Source organism: Phascolarctos cinereus, unplaced genomic scaffold (genome assembly GCF_003287225.1).
Source record: "Phascolarctos cinereus isolate Bilbo 61053 unplaced genomic scaffold, phaCin_HiC Scaffold_8;HRSCAF=390, whole genome shotgun sequence".
Lineage (NCBI taxonomy): Eukaryota > Metazoa > Chordata > Mammalia > Diprotodontia > Phascolarctidae > Phascolarctos > Phascolarctos cinereus.
The window spans coordinates 8,900,892-8,924,091 of record NW_027556291.1 but is presented as its reverse complement, the minus strand read 5'-3'; the positions used below and the strand labels follow the sequence as shown (position 1 = coordinate 8,924,091).

Below are 23,200 nucleotides of genomic sequence, written 5' to 3'. Positions count from 1 at the left end.
ATTCCCCTCTCCCTCAGTCCTTATAAAATTTTTCAGACAAGGGCACTTGTACAATGAGTTCTGTACCCCTATTTCAGTTGAGTCTGTACAAACTCACAAGTGTTAGACCAGATGACTTCCCTTCCAGTTCTAAGATTTTATGTGTCTATGACCAGAAGTGGTGTGTCACACAACTAGTTAGTGGCAGGGTAAGAACTAGAACACAAGTCTCAAAGATGGTGGAGAGAAGGCAGGGAGCTGCCTGATCTCCTTCTCAAAACCCTTCAAATACCTTTACATAATGCCCTAAAAGCAAGTTTCTTTGGTAAAGGTCTCATCTCTCAAATATACAGAGGAATGAGTCAGATTTATAAAAATAAGAGCCATTCCCTAATTGATAAATGATTAAAAAATATGAAGTCAGTTTTCAGATGAAGCAATAAAATCTATCTATAGCCATATGAAAAATGTTCTAAGTTATTATTGAGTGGAGAAATGTAAATTAAAACAAAACTGAGGCACTACTTCACACCTATCAGATTGGCTAATAGGACAGAAAAGAATGATAAATGTTGGAGGGAGGGTGGGAAAATTGAGACACTAATGCAGCGTTGGTAGAGTTGTGAACTGATTCAACCATTCTGTAGAGCAATTTGGAACTATGCCTCAATATTTATAGTAGCTCTTTTCTGGTGGCAAAGAATTAGAAATTGAGGGGATCTTCATCAGTTGGGGAATGGCTGAACAATTTGTGGTATATGATTGTGATGGAATACCATTGTGATATAAGAAATAATGAGCTAGATGCTCTCAGAAAAACCTGGAGAGACTTACATGGACTGATGCAAAGTGAAATGAGTAGAACTAGGAGATCATTGTACCCAGTAACAGCAATATTGTAAGATGACCAGAAAAAGAACTGAATACTTTTTTTACTTAATTTTTTGTTTGTTTTTCATTTTGGTCTGTGTTTTCTTTTACAACATGTCTAATATGGAAATAAGTTTTGCATGATTACACATGTATAACCTATATCAAATTGCTTGCTTTCTCAATGAGGGGGTGGGGAGGGAGGGAGAGAATTTGGAACTTACTTTTAAAAATAAATGTTGAAAATTGTTTTTACATGTAATTGGGGAAAAATAAAATATTAAAATAAAATAATAAAAAAAAAATCACACAAGTCTCTTTATCTGTTGATTTTATATTTGGCTGACTAACTGATCCAGGAGCAATTTGAAATTTACAATGCTTTTCCAAGTCAAGGCCCCCCCCCCATTACCTCTCAAACCTGGTTACCATAACACATTCTTTCTAAGTGCTGCATATATTTCCAAAGAAATCTTAGGTTTTGAATAATTGTTATTCTCAGGGTTGCTACTTATCTGGTCATCTCTCTGCCTTCTTGACTGGATCTTCTTCCTGTCACCCCAGGAAGTATGGCCATCTCCTAAGTCTCGGTCCATAGCGCTTATCTCTTTCCTCCTCCATTTACCTTGTTTCAGTTCTCCCTTGCCAAAGGCACCATGATAGAATGGAAGGAACACTAGCCTAGAAGTCAGACCTTTTAGCTTCTCTAAACCTCAGTTACCTCATCTGTAAAATGCAGCTAACGATGGATATAATGATTTTATAAAAACATTTTGAAAACTGAAACATGGTCCAACCTTAAGAGAATTATTCATCCAAATCAACGTAGCCTGTATACTCTCTCAAGTTCCAGTCTTGTACTCATCTCAAACTTAGCATGTCTAAAACCAATTCATCTTCCTGTCCCCAACCCAGCTCCACTTTTCTCACTTCTCTATTTCTATTAATGGCCCCCTGGCTTGGAATTTGAGTCATCTTGGATTTCTCTTCCTCCCTCACCAAGTCCTGGCATTTTTGCCTTTGCAGTGGTTCTCATTTCTGTTCCTTCCTTTCCATTCCCAATGCTATAACCCTAGTTACTGTTTGTAAAGTACTTAGCACAACTTCTGGCATGTTGCGAATACTTGATAAATGCCCGGTCCCTTCTCCCACCCTCAACTTAACCTCCAAGGCCCAGATCAACTCCCACCCCAGCCAAAGCAATCCCTTGCTCCTTAAGCTCCCAAAGCACACACTGCCTGTTGGTATTATGCCAGTGCTTGCTGTATACTATCCTGTGTGTACACGTTTCCCAAGGAGACGGTCAGTTCTTAGAAGGCAGGGAATGTTTTATATTTCTGTCTTTCACAAAGTATCTTGCCCAGAACCTCACATGTGGCTCTAACAATTTATTAACTGCTAAAGCGTTATACACCCTGTTAAGTTTTAGGGAAAGATTTAATTCTGTACTTTTATGAAATCTTTTTCAAAGTATGTTTAAACTGATTTGTGGTTACTGAAGTGCTGCATTTTTTAGAAACCAGTACAACCATGTGGCCATGAAAGAGTTGGAGCAGCTGGTCTTTGCCTCTTGGCAGAGGCAACTTTGTCCTAGTTTCACTGCCCCAGCAGGTCAATCTGGAGTAACTTGGAAAGTTCACCACAGTCCCCCATTCCCCAACTGTACTAGTTCCTAAGCTGCTCTTAATCTTCGTGGGGCAAACCCACAGTTTTTTTTTCCACACAGGAGCTCATCTTACATGGCTTTCAACATTAGCTAGGAGATCAAAACATTTGTAAAATAATAGAGTTTTAAACAAAAATGAAGTATATGACGCTGGAAGAGAAAACCTGGAAATGTTACCTCACTGTAATGGACATCCATCATTCCTGCATCTTCTTTCATTGCCGCTTCCTCATCAATGTTGGGAGTGATTTTCTTGAATGCTGAGCATCCACTGGAGAATAACTCTGTATGGATAAAATAATGGCAGTAAATGAATGGAAAAATAACAATATTAATCTATCATAAGACTTTTGGGGGGTTGGTTATACTTAAAAATGAGACCTTAGGAAAATTTGGATAAGGGCCAAAGGCATGACTGGAGTTTTGCTACCATAAAAAGGAAACTTACTTCTATATTTTTCAATCACTTCCACATCAGATACTCTGTTAAAAGAAGACAACTCCAGCCAGTTATCACCTTGCCCAGTAGAATTGTAAACTCCTTGAGAGAAGGTACTGTTTTATAAGGCCTTGGTATATAGTAGACCCTTAATAAATATTTGTTAAATTACCAGGAAGTAGTAATATAAATATTAAATATCTAAATATCCATTGTCTCTGGTTACTAATTCCATAGTTTTCCTATCCCCAGATTCCTAAGACTTTGTCTGTTTGGTGACCTAATTAAGGAGGGACAATTGCTCCCCCACTTCCTCATCCTCCATGTCTACTGGGTGTCCACTTATGCTCCTTATCCCACCTGAACATTAGGCAAAGAAAGACATTGTTAGGCCAAGGCTAGTACTTGCTGGGGGGAGGGGGAGAGAAGAGATAGAATTTGGCAACAACTCACAGGGATTATGCTCTTTACCTTCCAACAACTATAAGCTAAATCAGGGCTGGGCAAGCTATGGCCTCTTGCTTGCTGCAGTCTGGTGTTTTGTTTTAGTTTGTTTTGTATTGCCCTCGGGCTAAGAATGTTTTTTATGTTTTAAAACAACAAAAAAGAGTAGTAGTTCCTCAGGCAATAGTTTGCTGACCCTTGAGCTAGAACATTGGGACATAGGCTAAGAGCTAAAGTTGTAAATAGGTTGGGGTTTTTTTGTTTGTTTTGGCTAGGCAATGGGGTTAAGTGACTTGCCCACGGTCACACAGCTAGTAAGTGTTATGTGTCCAAGGCTGGATTTGAACTCAGGTCTTCCTGAATCCAGGGCCAGTGCTCATTCAACTGCGCCACCTAGCTGCCCCTAGGCAGTAAATAGGTATTAAGGCTGCCAAATGGAATGTTAGTTTTCGAAAGGAGGCTAGGTCCAAGCAGTAGTGCCATGCATACATCAGAACAAGACATCCATGATGAAGATTTTAGAGAGGGAAACCCCCTCAGGCACTACACCTATGGCCACTCTGGCCTAACTTGGAAGAGCCTCCTCCTAGCTGGTGCAAAGGTGCCAAAGAACAAAACAAGCTATTGGTGTTCCATCCTTTAGCCTTACCAAGTGGAAACAGAGACCAACTCATCTCTCTAGTGCAGAGGATGATCCACCCAGGAGAAGGAAGCGGTTTTCATTTGCTATGAAAGATAGATGCCACCTTGAGAAGGGACACGCGTGATTCCTCAGACTAGCTCTGTCCTTCAGAATTCCAGTAAAGGGAAGGTCACATACTGACCCTTGTAGCTCTGGGTCAGTTGCCAGTAACACAATCTCCCAAGGTAAATGTTTATGATGACTGCATGTATTGAAAGAGAGGCCAAGTCAGCTGCTCATGTATCAGGACAGGTGCTACCATTAAGTTCTGTGCTAGAGAGGGCTGGGTTCATGCTACCTGGAGGACACGGCAAGGGACCTGGGAAAAATCTCTTTCACCCAAGTAGGAAAACTGTAGTTCCAGCATAGGTAGGTAGAGAAAGCTGTAAGCAGCACAAAGAGGACATCTGAAGTAGTCAGGCCTGATCTGTCTGCTGCACATGCCATTCCTTTAATTATATCACAACTTGCAGATGTCAACATGAAGAAAAAAGCTCCCAAATCCAAAGCAGCCTATGAGACATACCTACTGTGCCAGCTGACAAAGGTCATTTTATTTCCTCTTAGCAGAAAGAAGAGTTTGAGGGAAGACATGAAGAGAAAAAGAGTTCAGTAGTTTTGGGTTTTTTTAATGGAAAATTATACATGGATGAGCTGATGTGAGTCATATGCTCTTCTATGTGAACCCTCTTCCTTTTCCCATCACTTTTGTTATCGATATTATGCTGAAGTAAAGGGTCCCACATGGAGGAGATCATGGACATAGAGTACTTTATGAGTCTAAAGTGCTATATAAAAACATGGTGAGTTTGTTTAGCAATCTGGCTTTTCACAGTGAAACATTCTGTGTTCTCTATTCTGATTTGTCCCTATGTGCTCTGTGTCTCCAGCCCTCATACAGCCTTTGATGAGCCTACTAGTCCTCTGCGAGTCTGTGAAGGGTTTAGCCTGGATGACATGCCAATGACCAAAACTTTTTACTGATTGACTCTTGGTCTGAGTAACTTAAGAACTGTTTTCTATGGTTTGTTAGTTGACCAAGATATCAATGACGCATATGCAACCTTCTCTCAAGTTGAGATATTCAGTTTTCTCCCAGAGAGAGAAGTTAACTTTGATAGGGAAGAATAAATTCTTCTTCTTCTTCTTCTTATTTTTTGGTGAGGCAGTCAGGGTTAAGTGACTTGCCCAAGGTCACACAGCTAGTAAGTGTCAAGTGTCTGAGGCCGAATTTGAATTCAGGTCCTTCTGACTCCAAGGCTGGAGCTTTATCCACTGCGCCACCTAGCTGGCCCCAAGAAGAATAAATTCCAAGAGACCTTGAAGACCTTATACGATAAATACTGAAATAACCAGTTACAGGCACTGAATGTGCTTGCTGCATGGTGCATGTGCTGGTGTGTGACGTTGGGAATCTCTCTTTAATGCGGGTGCCTGAAAAACTACACTGAGATTTACACATGATTTTCATTGAGACTCTGCTTAACACTCCACTTAAATTCTAACCCTGAAAGACTGATAAATTTGGTTCTCTTTTAATTTTGAAAATCTGCACTTGTGGAGGACATTGGGGAAGCAATCTGTTTAAAAAATAAGGAATAGATTTGTGTGGTCGGCAGGCACTGAAGGGTTCCCTTATTTCAGATTTTATTCTTACCAGTTTAGGAGACAGTAGGGCCTAACTTTAATTTCTTTTTAAAAACAGATTATGGCAAATCTTTCCAACATAAGGTGCTCTTCACTTTTCTAGTTATCTGGAATGATTGAATTGTAAATTCAATGTTATATTTGTTTGTTTGTCTCCAGAGAATACATCTCCCTATCTTACCCAGTCTGAAGGTGCAGCAGAAACTCAGAGATCTGATCCCACTCCTGCTGGCCATGGGAGCTTTGACTGCTCTGTTTCTGACCAGGGCCACTTTGCCTGTCCTTGGGCAGCCTGGTGACCATTTAATACATGGGGCTTACCATACTGATGCCAGACTTAGTCCAGATGCCAGGTCACCTGAGTGCACTGCAGCTCAGAGTTCTTAACCATCTACGCACAGGGCTTACAGGCCTGGAGCACCATGTTCTGCCCAATATTTTTAATGTACTATAATTTTATATTTTATGTTTTCTTTTCAGGCATACCCTTGACATGAAAAGTGTGAAAGTCAGGCCTTTTCTAGTAAATGTCTTGCCATTTTAAAGCTGTGGCAACATCATTAAAAGGAGAACAATAAAGTGCCTACAAGTTGTATTTATCTGAATTGGGCAAAGCAATCTCAGTATTCAGTAATATTTAAAGTGAGAATCCAAGTGAAATGAATTCAGATAGGATGATGATAGTGAAAAAGATTTGTGAGTTATCTGTAATTTTTATATATTTATAGGAGATAATTGAACAATGATTCCTCAACTAAGTAGGGATTTGTGTCTAAATGAATAAATACTTGAATCTTGAGGGAAGTCTTGAAGTTTTGTTCCCACAGCCTCCAAAGCTTAGCTTGCTTTTGCCCTAGCATGGCTTTTGCCCCAGTCTCAGCAGGAAGTCATTTGGGTAGCTCTGCTAGATAAGGCCAGATTGCTTCACTGGTTCTCCCTAGTGCCAGGCAGATTCCAAACTTGTGCACCTGCTTTATGATGTGAGTAGGTACAGTATTCTGCGAGGCATTCAGAAAAGGAAGGTGCCACCAAGACAAACCCCTGTAGTAACAAGGGCAAACACCACAAAGACCTGGGAGCCAGCTCCAGGCCCCAGGAGAGCAGGGCACCTGCGAATAATCCAGGTGTTCCCATGGGCGGCCAGTGGGGAAATGTGGGCAGATGTCAGGGAAGCAAGTTCTTTCTCTTGCTGTGAGCTTTGCAGGAATGCAATGTGAGGCCATCTGCCAGGGAAAATAAACACTGCACACTGGACCTGGCACTGCCGAAAACTCTTATCTTCAATCCTTCTGGCAAGCAGAAGGCAAAATGAACAAGCCAGCTTGTTTTAGTAACAAATTCTGCTGAACCTCAACTCAATCTAAAGCTGAACATGTTTTTTGAAACCAACATCTTTTCACAGTGTTAGCAAATAGGTGCCATAGATATCGCTATGTTTAGTCAACCTTTTTCTGATGCCAAACCGATGGCAGCTTACTTTTTCGGTGAAGAAACTCTGCCACCAGAGCTGCTACATGGACATAACACATTGCAGCCTGCAAAAGGATGAGAAAGAAAGGAGAGTCAGGCGGGGTGGGCTTCAGAAGCCCCTGTAGCTAGGGCTGCACTGTAGCCACCAACAGTCACCTCGGAAAAATCGCCATTCTTGATATGGATCTTGGCCATGCTGTCAAGCCAGGTTTTCCGGAGCTCTGGAGTACTTGCATAAGATTTGGCTAAGCTATACTGGAGATCAATCAGCATCTCCGGGTCTTTCTCATGCTCCTTCATCTGAGCTGTGGCCATAAGAACTGTGCGGATTCTCTTGGTCAGATCTTTCACTTCTGTGGGAAAAGCAGTTGCCTAATTTAAAACAAACAAACAAAAAACACAGAAGAATTTCATAATAGTCCAGTGTGTTGTGAGTCAGTTTTTTACCCAGAGAACTTCATACTCTTTTTTTGCCACTAGAATTTCAGCTTCAAAGAAATGCCCATTGGCACATCTAAAGGTAGAATTCTGACATATACAAAATAAGCAGAATTGAGTTTTGACAGAACTGGAAAATTGAGCTGATGCCAATGCACACATCTGGCCAATCTTTAATGGCCCCCAACTTTTAATGAGGTCTTCAGCAAAAGTAGTGACCATGCTGTGTTTCTCCCATTTCCTTGTGGAGTAATACTGAAGTCAGCCTTGCCCGGCATGTTTAGTCCATCCCCTGACTACCATATATAGTAAGTTGGCAGGCTAAATGAGAAGCAGGCTAAATGATTTCCCCCAGAGCCTTGGCACAGGAAAATTCTCTGACCCAAATGACCAGTTATGCATTGCATAAAATGAACTTGTCCTTGTCCAAAAGAATTTTCAAAGGTCAGTAATCCCTCTTCTGAGACTGTACCTGGACTAGAGCAGATTGGAAGTTTAGTAAATTAAAGAGATTTCTCACTGTGTGGGTGTGTCTTTTTGTGTGGGTGCCCACGGGCCTGTGCATTTCTTCATTCATCATCTTTCATTTATTGTTTGCTTGCTTGTTTATTTATGCTGGAGGAAAAGTTAAGACCCTTTCTCATAATTCCACTAGAATAACCCATTTATATCTGTGTAGGTGCTGAAGAATAGCACAAGAGACACAGACAGGAGTTCATTTACATTGATTTACAAACACAAGTGTGTACCATACAGCTCAGTGACCATTTAAAAATAGATTATCCACAGGTAAGTCACATACAGTATTCCCCCCATTTCTGCCTTCCTCTGTCCATAACCTGTAATACACAGTGCCCGGCACACAGTAAGTGCTCTGTAAGTTTTTACTGGATTTGTTGTTCATGTATTAGCCGTGAGCAAGCCACAAGGATATGATTAAGTCATCTTAGAAATGTTTCAGTAAAACCCTTTCTACCAAAAAGGCAACCCCAAGCCCCATTTTTGTAAAAACCAGTTGCTAAATAACCCGGAGCTCATTAAATATGAAAACCCTCAATGGCACTGAGGAGGGTGGCCCATTAAGTAAATAATAGACTATTAATGCAAAAGGGAAAGATTATTACATGGCCCAAGTTCTTTCTACAGTAGTGGGATTTGCTGGAAACCAGTAACACTGGCTGTTAGACAGATGCTCCCTCCCAGCTGGAAAGCAGCTGGAATTTTTCAAATTGATTTCTTCAGCCTGGACAGAACCCCATGGGAATGTTTCATGATTCCATATATTCCCAAGTCCAAGTGCTCAGTAATTCTGAGCAAGACATGAAAAAAAAAAAACCCAATCCAAACTAGCATATTTGAACCCAGGCCAGTTTCAGGGCAGGCTTAAAATCCACTGGAAGAATCACTCTCCAATGCCAGCTGGCCACGAGGCCTCAGATACACATAGTCCAAACAAATATCTCCTGAGTAATTATGATAGTTGAATTCTAGAAATAACCTCATCTACCAATTAGGAAGACTTACCTTCATTGGTCTGTCACTGTTTGCAAAGTTATTAACAATGAATAAAGATTCCTGAAATCTTGATCCTCCACTCAGTGCCACATCTGCTATCAGCTGGCTTACTGCAATTATTATCTGGGGGGAAGAGGGATACCAGAGTTGGGGTTTTTTTTTTTTACATTTATAGATCAATGTACAGTTTAAAGTGCACTTACCTTGTTACGAGTGCTATGAAGTAGTTAATGAACATACTATTATCTACCCTTTTGGATAAGGGTAATACATAATACAATATTATGGCTCAGAAAGGGTAATTAAGTGGCTCTTTTTCACCATGCCAGGCTGCGTCTCTCATTCAAAATAGTTTCTATAAAAAGACTGAGTTTCTTCTAAAGAGTCTGTACAGTTCTATCATAACTACAAATTTTCCTGATTCATTTATTTTGATCAAAAATTATTTGAAAAAAAACAAACGAGCCTATGGATTTGCATTATGCGGCTGGCATTGCTAATCCCAAAGTCTCCAGTACAAATTGGTACCAAGGCCTTTCTTCTGTTTGGTTCATTGGTCTTATAGTGTGACCCAAGGCTACTTTGCAGCAGTTTTGGGAAATAATGAATAGTGGCTCTCAAGTTATATTTTGCCTTCACTGTCTGGGCCATGGCTAGTCACCCCCCGCCCCCAAACATCCCTTCCTCCCCCATCTGCTTCTCTCCTGTGTTGCATTCCCTTGCTATCTTGCTAGTTTATCTGATCAGCTGGGCAAGTCAGTTCTGGGCCTCACTTTTTCCCCTCTGTAAAATGAGAAAGTTTGGCATGAGGACCTCTACAGTGCCTTCCACTTCTAAAATCTTCTGATCTTATGTTAATAATGGTTCAGTCCTTATCATTTCACAGGGGACCCCTGAAAACTCAATGCTTGAACTCCCGAGCACGCGCCTCTGAAGGTAGTATTTCAGTGGATCACATGTTTGGGGAATCACAAACATAGGAGACGTGTGGCCCGTGTGTCAGGCAAGAGAACAAAGTCAACCCATTTTGGCAAGAAACATGAAGTGCAGAGATGTAGTAGCGGACAAAGATTCCTTCCAACCTTACCACACTCGCCCAGAGAATTTGGAAGTTGCTAAGAGTGACCTCCACACCATTCTCACCCATTCTCCAACATGCTGCCCCCATCATTTCCCAGGCTTTGACTTCGGTGCTGACCTGTAAGTGTGTTCTCAAGAAGGTCCTCCGCTTGGTGAACTCAAAGTTGCTTCGCATCAGCAGGTACAACAATGCAGAGGCCTCATTCCTCGTGGAGCTGATCTTGGAGGTGCAGCACTTGAGGACCTCATAGCAAAATGCCGCACACATGTTGACGCGGCCTTTGAAAAAGGCTGAAGGAAACTGGGAAAGAAGAGGGAGAGTGGAGGGAAAAGGGTGTTGGCAAAGCCACACATCCAGCAGTAAGGACTGATTGACTTATACCATCTGCCCATACCTGTGCTCTGGAAATATGAAACAAATACTGAAAGTAAAAGCTAGACTCAGGAGCTCCCAGGCTAGTTGGGGACTAATGACACACAGAGGAGACTGATCCAGGTCAACTGGAAATTGTCTGCCATGGGACTTTCAATGCCATGAGCATCAGAGAGTCAGGAAGGCTTTCTGAAGCAGGTAGGACTCCAGCATGAACTTCCAGATTTTCATGGTTTGTATGGTTTTTACACATTACAACCTAAGTATTGTGAAAGTCATGGCTAGGATAAATTTGTATTCACTAACCCAGCTACATCTTTCAATAAAACTGGGCATATGTGAAGCAACTATATACATATACACACACATTTATATGACATACATCCTCCTACTTCTCTAATTGTTCCTTTTCAAGTCTCTTTTGCTGGTTTGTCACCCAGAACATGTCTCAGAAAGACGGGTATCTTATCCCCCAAGGCCCTGTGCTGAGCCCCCTACTCTTCTCCTTTAATACTGTCTTGGTGCCCAATCAGTTCATGGGATCAATGATCATTTCTCTGCAGATGATTCCCAGGTCTATATAATCAACCTCAGACTTTCCTCTGAATTCCAATCCCACATCATTAGTTGGTAATTGGACATTTCAAACCAGATGTCTGAGATACCTTAAATTGAACATTTCCAAAACTGAACTCATTATCTTTACCCCTAACCTGCCCTTCTTCCAAACTCCTCTATTTCTGTCCAAGGTACTACCATTATTTCAGTGTCCCAGGTAGGTAACTTTGACTCCTCCCTCTCCCTCTGCCCCTGCCAAATCTGGCCATTTCTATTTCCACAACATCTCTTGCACCTGACTTCTCTGCTCATACAAGTACCACTTTAGTACAGGCCACATCACCTTTCATCTAGATTATTGCAACAGCCTCCCACTGCAATCAGTCTTCCTGCCTCAAGTCTCTCTCTACTTCAGTCTGTCCTCCATACTACTGCCAAAGTGATTTTCCTTAATCACAGTTGTGTGCATGCTACTCTCCTATTCGATACCTCAATACCCAATGCCTTTCCTATTACCTCTGGAATCAAATATGAACTTGCCTATTTAAAGGCCTTCACAACCTTGCCCCAAACTATCTTTCTTAGGCTCACTATAGCATGCACTCTGTGATCCAGCTAAAGTGGCCTTTTCTCTGTTCTTCATGCTCAGCATTCCAGCTTTCATCTCTAGGCCTTTGCACTGACTGTGCCTCCTTCTGTACGTCCTGCTCAGTAGCACCTTCTGCATGAAGCCTTTTCTGATCCTCTCAAATTACCTTGGATTGAACTATTTTGTATTTATTTGTATTTATTCTCTATATACTTATATATGTCTTGGTTGTCTCTCCTATTAGAAAGTAAATTTCCACGCAAGTAGGGATTGTTTCATTCATTTGTATTCCCATCACCTAGTACAGTCTCTGGCACATATTAGACATTTAATAAATGGTTGTTGATTTATACATATATGAACACTCATACATATAAGATCTTCCTGAACTACACAGCCTGCATATATTAATGACAGTAATAATAGTAGCATTTATATAGCTCCTACTGTGTGCTAGGCACCGTGCTAAGTACTTTACAAATATTATCGTATTTAATGCTCATAAGAGCCCTGGAAGGTGGGTGCTATTATTATCCCCATTTTACAAATGAGGAAACTGAGGCAAATGGAAGTTCAGTGACTTGCCCAAGGTCACATAACTTATAAGCGCCTGAGGTTAGATTTGAAATCAAGTCTCTTTGAGTCCCATGGTCCACTGTGCCACCTACCTGCCTTACAGAAAACAAACACCTGTAGGCTTCAGAATTTAAGCCAAACTTCTCCAAAAACACTCATCTAGACCATTATCACATAAAAGGTGTCACCATATACTTGGAGGAGGCCGCCTTCTGCCATGGCTTCTGAAGCACTGAGAGGAGTATTTGAACAATACGGTGCTACAAAGCAGGCTAGGTAAGTTCCCAAGATGTCAGGCAGAGGATTTTTGTATGTACTATATCTAAAGTTTAAATACACACACATGCAGCCATCTACTTTTTTGAATAGTGAGTAAGGGAATAGAAAACAAAGAGCAGGAAAGCAACTTGGCCAGTCAGTGCCAGTTTGAGCTCAGCAGCCGATCACCAAGGGGATGGTGTCGGCCAAGCACGTCGTGCACGCTCCCCAGCCCCTGTTCTATTAGGAAGAACACTGCCAAGCCGAGACATGCCTAGGGGAGTGTGACCAAGATGGGGAGGACTAGAGACTATGCCATATGAGGCTCAGTGGAAGGGACTGGAAAAGAGAAGACTTAGGAAAGACAAGCTAGCTTAGAGACCTGACTTCTGTGTGAGAGCGGAAGTTGGGATGAGGATCTTCAAGGGCTACAATAAAATGTGGAATGTAAGACCTAGGAACCAAGGTTCGTTGGATGTGGTCAAACAGGAGATGGAAATATTAAACATCAACATCTTGGGTGTCAGTGATCTTATGTGGACAGGAATGGGGGAATTCAATTCAGGTGATTATTACATTTACTACTGTGGGCTAGAAGTAGCCCTCATAGTCAATAAAAGGGTGATAAAAATAGTCCTGGGGTAAAATCTCAAGAATGATAGAAAATCATTCAAATCCAAGGCAAACAGTTTAACATCACAGTAATAAAGGTCTATGCTCCAACTACTGATGCTGAAGAGGCCAAAGTTGCTCAGTTCTGTGAAGACCTACACCACCTAGAAATGACATCCAAAAATGTCACATTCATCACAGGGGACTGAAATGCTGAAGTAGGTGACCAAAAGATCATTTAACAGGCAAGTTTAGCCTTGGAGTACAAAATGCAGCAGGGCAGAGACTAATAGAGGTTTGTCAAGATAACTTGCTGGTCATAGCAAATACTTTTTTTTTCAACAACCCAAGAGGTGACTCTACCAGAGTCAATATACCAGATGGTCCATATCAAAATCAGATTGATTTTTCTTTTTGCAGCCACAGATGAAGTTAAAGCAAGACCTGGAGCTGACTGTGGCTCAGATCATAAGGTTCTTATTGCAAAATTCAGAGTTAAATTGAAGAAAGCAGGGAAAACCATCAGAACATACTGTATAGGTATGACCTAAATAACATCCCCTTATGAATATGAAGGGCAAGGTGATAAATAGATTTAAGGAATTCGATCTGATTAGAGTGCCTAAAGAACTGTGGACAGAGGTTCACAATGTTGTACAAGAGCAGCAACAAAAAACATTCCAAGGAAAAAGAAGAGCAAGAAAGCAAAATGACTGTCTGAGGCTTTACAAATAGCTGAGGAAAGAAGGAAAGCCAAAGGTAAAGGAGAAAGAGAAAAACAGACCCAACTGAATGCAGAATCCTAGAGAAGAGATAAGAAGGGTTTTTTTTACTTTTTTCTTTTCTTTATTTTATTTTTCCCCAGTTACATGTAAAAATAATTTTTAACATTCATTTTCAAAACTTTGAGTTCCAAATTCTCTCCCTTCCTCCCTCCCCACCCTCCCCCATTGAGAAGGCAAGCAATTCAATATAGGTCACACATATATAATCATGTAAAACATTTCCATAATAATCATGTTGTAAAAGAAAACATAGACTGAAAAAACTCAAGAAAAATAAAGAAAGTAAAAAAGTCTGCTTCAATCTGTATTCAGACACCATCAGTTCTTTCTCTGGGGATGGATAGCATTTTTCATCCTAGGACCAAGAAGTTTTCTTAAATGAGCAATGCACAGATAGAAGAAAACAACAGAATGGTAAAGATAAGAGATCTCTTCAAGAAAATCACTAATATCAAGGGAATTTTTTACGCAAAAATGGGCATGATAAAAGAAAAAGGGGCAGCTAGGTGATGCTGCAGTAGATAGACTGCCAGACCTGGAGACAGGAAGATTCATCTTCCTGAGTTCAAATCTGGCCTCAGACACTTACTAGCTGGGTGAGCCTGGGAAGTCACCTAACTGTGTTTGCCTCAGTTTCCTCATCTGTAAAATGAGCTGGAGAAGGAAATGGCAAACCACTTCAGTATCTTTGTTAAGAACTGGGGTCATGAAGAGTCAGACTCAACAACAAGACAAATATGGTAGGGACTTAGCAGAAGTAGAAGAGATTAAGAAGAGGTGGTGAGAATTTATAGAAGAACTACACAAGAAAGATCTTAACATCACCGCTGACCACCAAAATGGTGTGGTCACTGATCCAGACATCCTGGAGAATGAAGTCAAGTGGGCCCTAGGAAGTACTGCTAGCAATAAAGCTAGTGGAGGTGATGGAATTATGGTTGATGCTGTTAAATTATTGCATTCAATATGCCAGCAAATTTGGAAAACTCAAAAGTGACCACTGGATTGGAAAAGATCAGCTTGTGTCCCAGTCCTAAAGAAGGGCAATGCCAAAGAATGTTCAAATTACCAAAGAGTTGTGCTTATTTCACATGCCAGCAAAGTTATGCTTAAGATTCTGCAAGCTAGGCTTCAGCAATATGTGAACTGAAAATTACCAGAAGAGCAGAGGAACTAGAGACCTAATTGCCAACATTCACTGGATTAAGGAGAAAGCAAAGGAGTTTCAGAAAAAACACCTACTTCTGCTTCACTGACTATACAAAAGCCTTTGACTATGTGGATCACAACAAAATGTGGCAAGTCCTCAAAGAAATGGGAGTACCAGATCATCTTATTTGTCTCCCGAGAAATCTGTATGTGGGTCAAGAAGCAACAGTTAGAACCCAACATGGAACAGGATTGGAAAAGGAGTACAGTAAGGCTGTATATTGTAACCTTATTTAATTTATATGCAAAATGTCAGGCTGGATGAATCAAAAGCCAGAATTAAGATTGCTGGAATCAACCATCTCAGATATGCAGATGATACTACTTTGATGGCAGAAAGTGAAGAAGAATTAAGAAGTCTCTTAAAGAAGGTAAAAGAGGAAAGTGAAAAAAAGCTGGCTTAAAGCTTAACATTAAAAAAAAAAACTAAGATCATGGCATCTGGTCCCATTACTTCCTGGCAAATAGAGGGAGAAAAAATGGACACAGTGCCAGATTTTATATTGTTAAGCTCAAAGATCACTGCCGACAGTGACTGCAGCCATGAAATTAAGACACTTGCTCCTTGGAAGGAAAGCTATGGCAAATATGGACAGCATACTGAAAAGCAGAGACATCACCTTGTCAACAAAGGTCTGTGTAGTCAAAGCTATAATTTTTTTCAGTAGTAATATATAGCTGTGAGAGTTAGACTATGAAGAAAGTTGAGTGCCACAGAATCTACACTTTCAAACTGTGGTGATGGAGAAGACTTGACAGTTCCTTAGACAGAAAGGAGATCAAATCCATCAATACTTAAAGAAATTAACTGACTATTCATTGGAAGGACAAATACTGAAGCTGAAGCTTAAATATCTGGCCATATAATGAGAAGACAGGACTCTGGAAAAGACTCTGATGCTGGGAAATATTGAAGGCAAAAGAAGAAGAGAATGGCAGAGGATGAGATGGATAGTGTCCTGGAAGCAACGGACATGAACTTGGACAGATTTCTGAGAGACAGTGGAAGACAGAAGATCACTTTGACAGCTTGTGAAGGGTATAGTGCAATGGAGAGAGATGTGAGGCAGGGAGACTGACAAGAAAGCTGTTGGAATTGTCCAGGCATGAAGTCATGAAAGAATGGTGGCAATGTCAGAGGAGAGAAGGGCAACAGATTACATATGGGGAGTAAAAGAGAGGAAAGAGCCTGGATGAATGGGAAGACAGTATGACCCTTGACAGTACTAGGGACATTGAGAAGAGGAAAAAGTTGGGGAGCAAAGATAGTGAGTTCAGCGTTGGACATGTTGAACTTCAGATGTCTATGGGACATTCAGTTCTAGATGTATAGTAGGCAGCTGGAAATGTGGGACTGGAGGTTAAGGCTAGAGGTATAGATCTGAGAATTATCTGCAGAGAAATGATAATTGAATTCATGGCGATTATCCACTATGAGATTCACCAAGCAAAATAGTACAGAGGGAAAAGAGAGCCCAGTACAGAGCCCTGGATGACAGCTGGCAGGGCACAATATAAAGACCAAGCAAAGGAGGACCAGAGAGTTAAATTCTGAATCTGGCCATCTTAGCTGTGTGACAATGAGCATGTCAGAAGAACAGAGACTTCAAGGTGGAAGGATCCTTGGAGATCATCTAGTTCAATTTCCTCATTTTTTCAGGTAAGGAAAACTAAGCTCAGAGAGGTTAAGTTATTTGCTTAAGGTCACACGGGTAGCAAATGGTAGATCAGGTTTTTAACCCAGGACCTCTGTCTCCAAAGCCATGTTTTCACTATACTGAGGTGCCTTTAAAATCAAGTCACTTCTAGCACAAATTTCTTCCAGAGGAATTTCGTGAGGGGCATTTCCACTTCCTCATATAGCACATCACCTCCTCACAGTTCCAAGACAGAAAAGAGTGCTTGTGGTCACTCATAGACCAGAGCGCAGGCCAGGAAAGGAGTAAACACCTCGCCCTTGATCATACCACCTGGGAAGAACTGAAAACTTACAGGTCCCTACAAGTATCTCTGAAAACAGCTGTACAAACCCAAAGCTTAGGACAGTACTGGAAGCAGACCCCTAACTTAACAAAGAGTTTAAGTCAAATAATTGGCTACGAACATGACCAAACATTACTTTGGTGACAAAGTAGACAACAAAGTCAAAGCTCCTACATCCAAAGCCTCCAAGAAAAATATGAATCAGCCTCAGGCCATGGAAGAGCTCAAAAGGGATTCTGAGAAGCAAGTAAGAGAAGGAGAGGAAAAACTGGGAAGAGAAATGAGAGTGATGCAAGAAAATCATGAAAAACAAGTCAACAGCTTGCTAAAGGAGACCCAAAAAAATACTGAAGAAAATAACACCTGAAGAAATAGCCTAACCCAAATGGCAAAAGAGGTCCAAAAAGCCAATGAGGAGAAGAATGCCTTAAAAAGCAGAATTGGTCAAGTGGTAAAGGAAGTCTAAAAGCTCATTACAGAAAATACTTCCTTAAAAATTAGAATGGAGCAAATGGAAGCTAATGACTTTGTGAGAAATCAAGACATTGTAAAACAAAACCAAAAGAATGAAAAAATAGAAGACAGTGTGAAATATCTCATTGGAAAACCAACTGACCTGGAAAATAGATCCAGGAGAGATCATTTAAAAATTATCGGACTACCCGAAAGCCATGATCAAAAAAAAAAGCCTAGACATCATCTTTCAAGAAATTATCAAGGAAAACTGCCCTGATATTCTAGAACCAGAATGTAAAATAGAAATTGAAAGAATCTACCAATCACCTCCTGAAAGAGATCCCCAGAGGAAAACTCCTAGGAATATTATAGCCAAATTCCAGAGTTCCCAGGTCAAGGAGAAAATATTGCAAGCAGCCAGAAAGAAACAATTCAAGTATCATGGAAATACAATCAGGATAACACAAGATTTAACAGCTTCTACATTAAGGGACCAGAGGGCTTGGAATATGATATTTTGGAGGCCAAAGGACATAGGATTACAACCAAGAATCACCTACCCAGAAAAACTGAGTATAATCCTTCACAGGAAAAATGGACACTTGATGAAAAGACCAGAGGTGAATAGAAAATTTGACTTTCAAATACAAGACTCAAGAGAAGCATGAAGAGGTAAACAGGAAAGAGAAACCATAAGGGACTTATTAAGGTTGAACTGTTTATATTCCTACATGGAAAGATGATATTTGTAACTCATGAGACCTTTGTCAGTATTAGGGTAGTTGGAGGGAAAAATATGGATGGATAGATAGATAGATAGATAGATAGATAGGTAGATAGGTAGATAGAGGGCACAGGATGAGTGGAAGAGGAAGGGGTGATATCTGGACAATAAAATTGAGGGTTGAGAGAGGATTATACTGGGAGGAGAAAGGGAGAGGTAGAATGGGGTAAATTATCTCACATAAAACAGACAAGAAAAAGCTTTTACAGTGGAGGGAAGTGGGGGAAGGTGAGAGGGAATGAGTGAATCTTATTCTCACTGGATTTGGCTTAAGGAGGGAATACCATACACACTCACTTGCGTATGGAAATCTATCTTACCCTACAGGAAAATAGGAGGGAAGGGGATAAGAAGGGGGATGATTAGAAGGGAGGGCAGATTGGGGGAGGGGGTAATCAGAAGCAAACACTTCTGAGGAGGGACAGGGTCAAAAGAGAGTATAGAATAAATGGGAGGTGGGGTAGAATGACGGGAAATATCGTTAGTTTTTCACAGTGTTGCTACTATGGAAGTGTTTTGCATGACTACACATGTATAACCTGTATTGAGTTGCTTGCCTTCTCAGTGAGGGTGGGTGGGGAGGGAGGAAGGGAGAGAATTTGGAACCCAAAGTTTTAAAAACAAATGTCAAAAATTGTTTTTACATGCAACTGGGAAATAAGATATACAGGCAATGGGGTATAGAAATCTATCCTGCCCTGCAGGAAAATAGAAGGGGAAGGGGATAAGAGAAGGGGGAGGGTGATGGAAGGGAGGGCAGATTAAGGGAAGGAGTATTCAGAATGCTTTCTGTCTTAAGGTGGGGGGAGTGGTGAGATGAGGAGAAAATTTGGAACTCAAAATCTTGTGGAAGTGAATGTTGAAAACTAAAAATAAATGAATAAATGAATGAATGAATGAATTAAAATGATAGGCCTCTAGGAACTTTCTGGGAAAGTAGGATATGAAAGGGTTAAGAGAAAAACCACCAGCAGCCACTATTTTGGATTACAGACCCTCTGTCTTAAGGCTGTTGCTTTGTTGCTCTTTATCGACTTTTACAAGGATACTCTCCTTGGCTTCTTTACCTGAGTTCTTGGGAACCAGCAAAATGAGTAGCAGAGTCCTTTGGGGGCAGTGTCTGCCAACCACCCCCTCTTAGGGCAACTGGGTGGCTGCCATAAAGCCTTCTGCCTTACTCACCTTGCTAATAAAAGCCCTCAGGGAGGCAAATACATGCTTAAGGGATGCTTCTGATTGTCCATTTTTCAAAAAGGCAAGATGAATATCAAAGACTTTTTTCATTAACGGGTTGTGGCCATCATTGTTTAAGAGTTGATTCTACAAGAAACAAGAAAACAATTGCATTTTTGCAACATGTTCTTTTTGTTCTTTTGATAAGCACTAACAGAACTACTTATCAAACTACCAAGTCAGAGAAAATTCTAAAGTCCAAGGTATCATTAAACAATGTTTTAATTAGATCCTTCTTTGGTCTTTCAAAATATTCCAGAGATGTTATCTGGAAGACTTTTTTACCCCTTTTTATAAATCAGAAGGAAAAACCTAAGAATTGGACTTCTTTTTCCAGTGCCATAAAGCAAACAATGAGCTAACGTGAAAAAAGAAACATTACTTAACCATACTGCCTGTAAAGAGCAGTCAGTAGTAGCTTCAACAAAGGTGCTAAACAGCCTGCAGAGAGAAATTTGGGATTTCTCTGTGGGTAAATGAAGTGGGAGTCACAGAAGAAATACACATTTTTTGTCAAACGTCTACCTAGCATGTGCTTTTACTTTCAAATAGGGATCGCCAAGGGACAGCTAGGTGGCACAGTGGATAGAGCTCTGGCCTTGGAGTCAGGAGGACCTGAGTTTAAATGCAGCCTCAGACACATGACACTTACTAGCTGTGTGACCGTGGGCAAGTCACTTAACCCCGACTGCCTAGGCAAAACAAAAAAAAAATTACAAATAGGGATCGCCATGAGGCAGTCTGTCTACTAGTGACATTAGATATTTGTCAGTAGAGTGAGCTGACTAATCGGGAATGCAAAGACTGCTCAGTTGTTTAAATGACATCTGCAAGAAGGGTAGGGAAGAAGAGAAGATGGCAGAGGAGGGTGAAGGGGAGCAGATATTCAGATTCAAAGGCAATTTGTAGGTTTGAGTATCTTAACAAGGAACCCTAGTCAATTCCACTTAGACTCCACCTCCTTGCCCCAAAGAGAGTAAGGACTGAAATGGGACAAGAAAACAAAACAAAAAGCCAACACTTCACTGGACTCCAGAGCTGTAACAGATCCAAGGCTGACCTCAAGTAGTACTATGTCCTCCCTTCCCCCGCTCAGCCAAGTCACAGCAACAAAAAGCTCATGCCTTTGCACAATGTCTTTTATTGGGATCAGAACAGATTTCATGTGTCAAGAGTGGGACTGCAGGCTGCCTTAACTGGCATCCAACTTTCCTTTATTGTATTCCTTGAAACTTGCATGGCGGGTTTTGCCTGGCTAAAGTGAAGGGAGGGAGCAAAGGATTTTATCTGGATTACTCAGGCAAAGGCAAAATCCTTCCGATTTCTATCCTTTGCAGGGTGCAGGTAGCCAGCCTGGAGAGTCCAAGAGTGGCTATGTGACCATGGGTAAGTCACCTGCCATTTCAGTGCCCCCAAGCAACCTTCTAGGACTACCTAAGTTATACAAAAATTGACAATGATTTGCATCTGTGGAGGGAGTTTCTACACTAGGAATTCCCCATGCTGATGAAATCAGAAATAAAAAAAACAAAAACAAACAAACCCCAAGCTCAGAGCAACAATCCTATGAGATCACCATTTCAGTGTTCAATTAGTTTTGGCAACAAGGAGAGAGACAAATATCTCCAAAACAACTATAGTTCGGAGAAAGAAGCACCTGGCTTGACTCCACATCCCTTTGGAGTTGCTTAAGCAAAATGACTAAGGAATAAATTATGCTATAAAAAGTCTTCTATTTAATTTTGCCCTTTTAAGAAAAAGTACACAATCTATTTTAAAGATGGCATTTTAAAATTCTAGAATAGAATAATAATTCACAGAACAGTAAAGCTGGAAGGGTCTATAGAGATTATCTAGTCTAGCCCTCTAGGAGGAAAGTGATTCTTGAGGGAAAGGACTTGGTCAAGGTCCAGTGGCCATTCCACTATACCATGCTGCCTCTGGCTTTGCCACCACCCTTCTCTGGGCCTCAGTTTTGACCTGTGCAAATTGATGGGATTGGACCAAATTTTCTCTAAAGAGCCCTTTTAGGTCTTACATTTAATGATTCTAGTTGGCTCCTGTCTCTCATTTTTCATTTGCAATGATCAGGAATACTCCGACTCCCAGATCTCACCTTGAAACACTGTGTGAAAAAGGAGATGGTATCCAGCACTGTGAGGGAAACCTCAGTGGCTGTGTTGCCTTCAAGGAGTGCCTGGTGGAAAATGTCTGCTTCAGATGTTCCAGAGCCTACAACCCAGAAAGAAATCAAAGCTTTGACTAACACACAAGCTCATGGGATCAACCGGAATAAATTGTCCTATGCAACTACACACACAGAGACAAGAACACAAGGTGATCTTAACACCTGCTGTCTGCAGGAGGACTTTCCTTTATTCCTTATGATTCAAAGACTAAGTCTAGGCTGCCCTTTGAAGCAGCATGGCCCTGAGGAAAGAATGGTGCCCTCTGATGCTTACTATTATTGAATGTGTGACCATGTGATAAGTCACTTAATATTTCTGAGCCTGATTGTTCATCTGCAAAACAGGGATAATCCTACCTCTCACATGTCCCTCACACAGTCTTTGTGTGGCTCAAATAAGATAACATGGAACGTGCTTTGCAAACGTCAAAGCATTACATAGACGTTAGGTGGAATAATATTATCATTACGAGTGTTCCTATATCAAGTAGTTTCACGTAAAGCCAATTATCCATTTGGGCTCAATTTCTATTACAACTTAGTATCAAAGCTCTGCTAAAAACTGTCTCATCATTAATAAACCTCAAGTCTCTCCTCCCACTCCAGTCCATCCTCCACTCAGCTGCCAAAGTGATATTTGTAAAGTGCAGGTATGACCACATCACTTCCTCCCCCCCCCATCTCCATTCAATAAACTCCCAGTGGCTCCCTATCTCCTCCAGGATCAAATACAAAATACTCTGTTTGGCCTTCAAAGCCTTTCATAACCCGGCTCTCCCCTTCTTCCTGTCTAGTTTTCTTATACCTTCCATTCCCTGCCTACACCCACCCTACACACATTTTCTGTGATCCAGTAACAGTGGCCTCTTTGCTATTCTTGTCTCTCACCTCGGGGCATTTTCATTGGCTGTTCCCTGTGGCTCTCCCTCCTCATCTCTGCTTCCTGGAATTCCTGGCTTCCTTCAAGTCCTAGCTAAAACCCATCTGCTCTAGGAAGCCTTTCCCTGACCCCCTTAAAGCTAGCCCCTTCTCTGTTGATTATCTCCAATTTATCTTGTTCACAGTTTTTTACATGAGAGAATATCTATAAAGCACTTAGCGCCGTGCCTAGCACATAGCAACTACTTACTAAATGTCTACTGACCAGCCCACTAGAGGACCAGCTCACCTTTTTGTCACAGATTTCGTTAATAATGTTCTTTATATTATTTTTCATCCCATGTCTTCATTGGTAACAGGGTGCAGCTTACTCCCAACATGTGTGTCTCTCCACTGCCCTTTGGACAACCTTAACTCTTGGGTGACTGTGGCATTCCATGCTTTGTAACCATATAAGCATCACCAAGAAAACAGCCACATTAGAAAG

At 41.1% G+C, this 23,200-nt stretch overlaps 1 protein-coding gene across 3 annotated transcripts in view; it reads right to left on the bottom strand.

The window, feature by feature from the left end:
• Positions 1 to 23,200, bottom strand: part of DOCK11 (dedicator of cytokinesis 11) — a 174,493-nt gene that overhangs the window by 27,434 nt on the left and 123,859 nt on the right. For all 3 annotated transcript variants that reach the window (XM_078147802.1, XM_020963411.2, XM_020963412.2), the window contains 7 exons: positions 21,763 to 21,878; positions 19,596 to 19,733; positions 10,349 to 10,531; positions 9,160 to 9,273; positions 7,354 to 7,569; positions 7,205 to 7,262; positions 2,693 to 2,799 (listed from right to left, as the gene is read on the bottom strand). In XM_078147802.1, the coding sequence (XP_078003928.1) occupies positions 2,693 to 2,799; positions 7,205 to 7,262; positions 7,354 to 7,569; positions 9,160 to 9,273; positions 10,349 to 10,531; positions 19,596 to 19,733; positions 21,763 to 21,878 (932 nt within the window). The remainder of the gene's footprint in view (positions 1 to 2,692; positions 2,800 to 7,204; positions 7,263 to 7,353; positions 7,570 to 9,159; positions 9,274 to 10,348; positions 10,532 to 19,595; positions 19,734 to 21,762; positions 21,879 to 23,200) is intronic.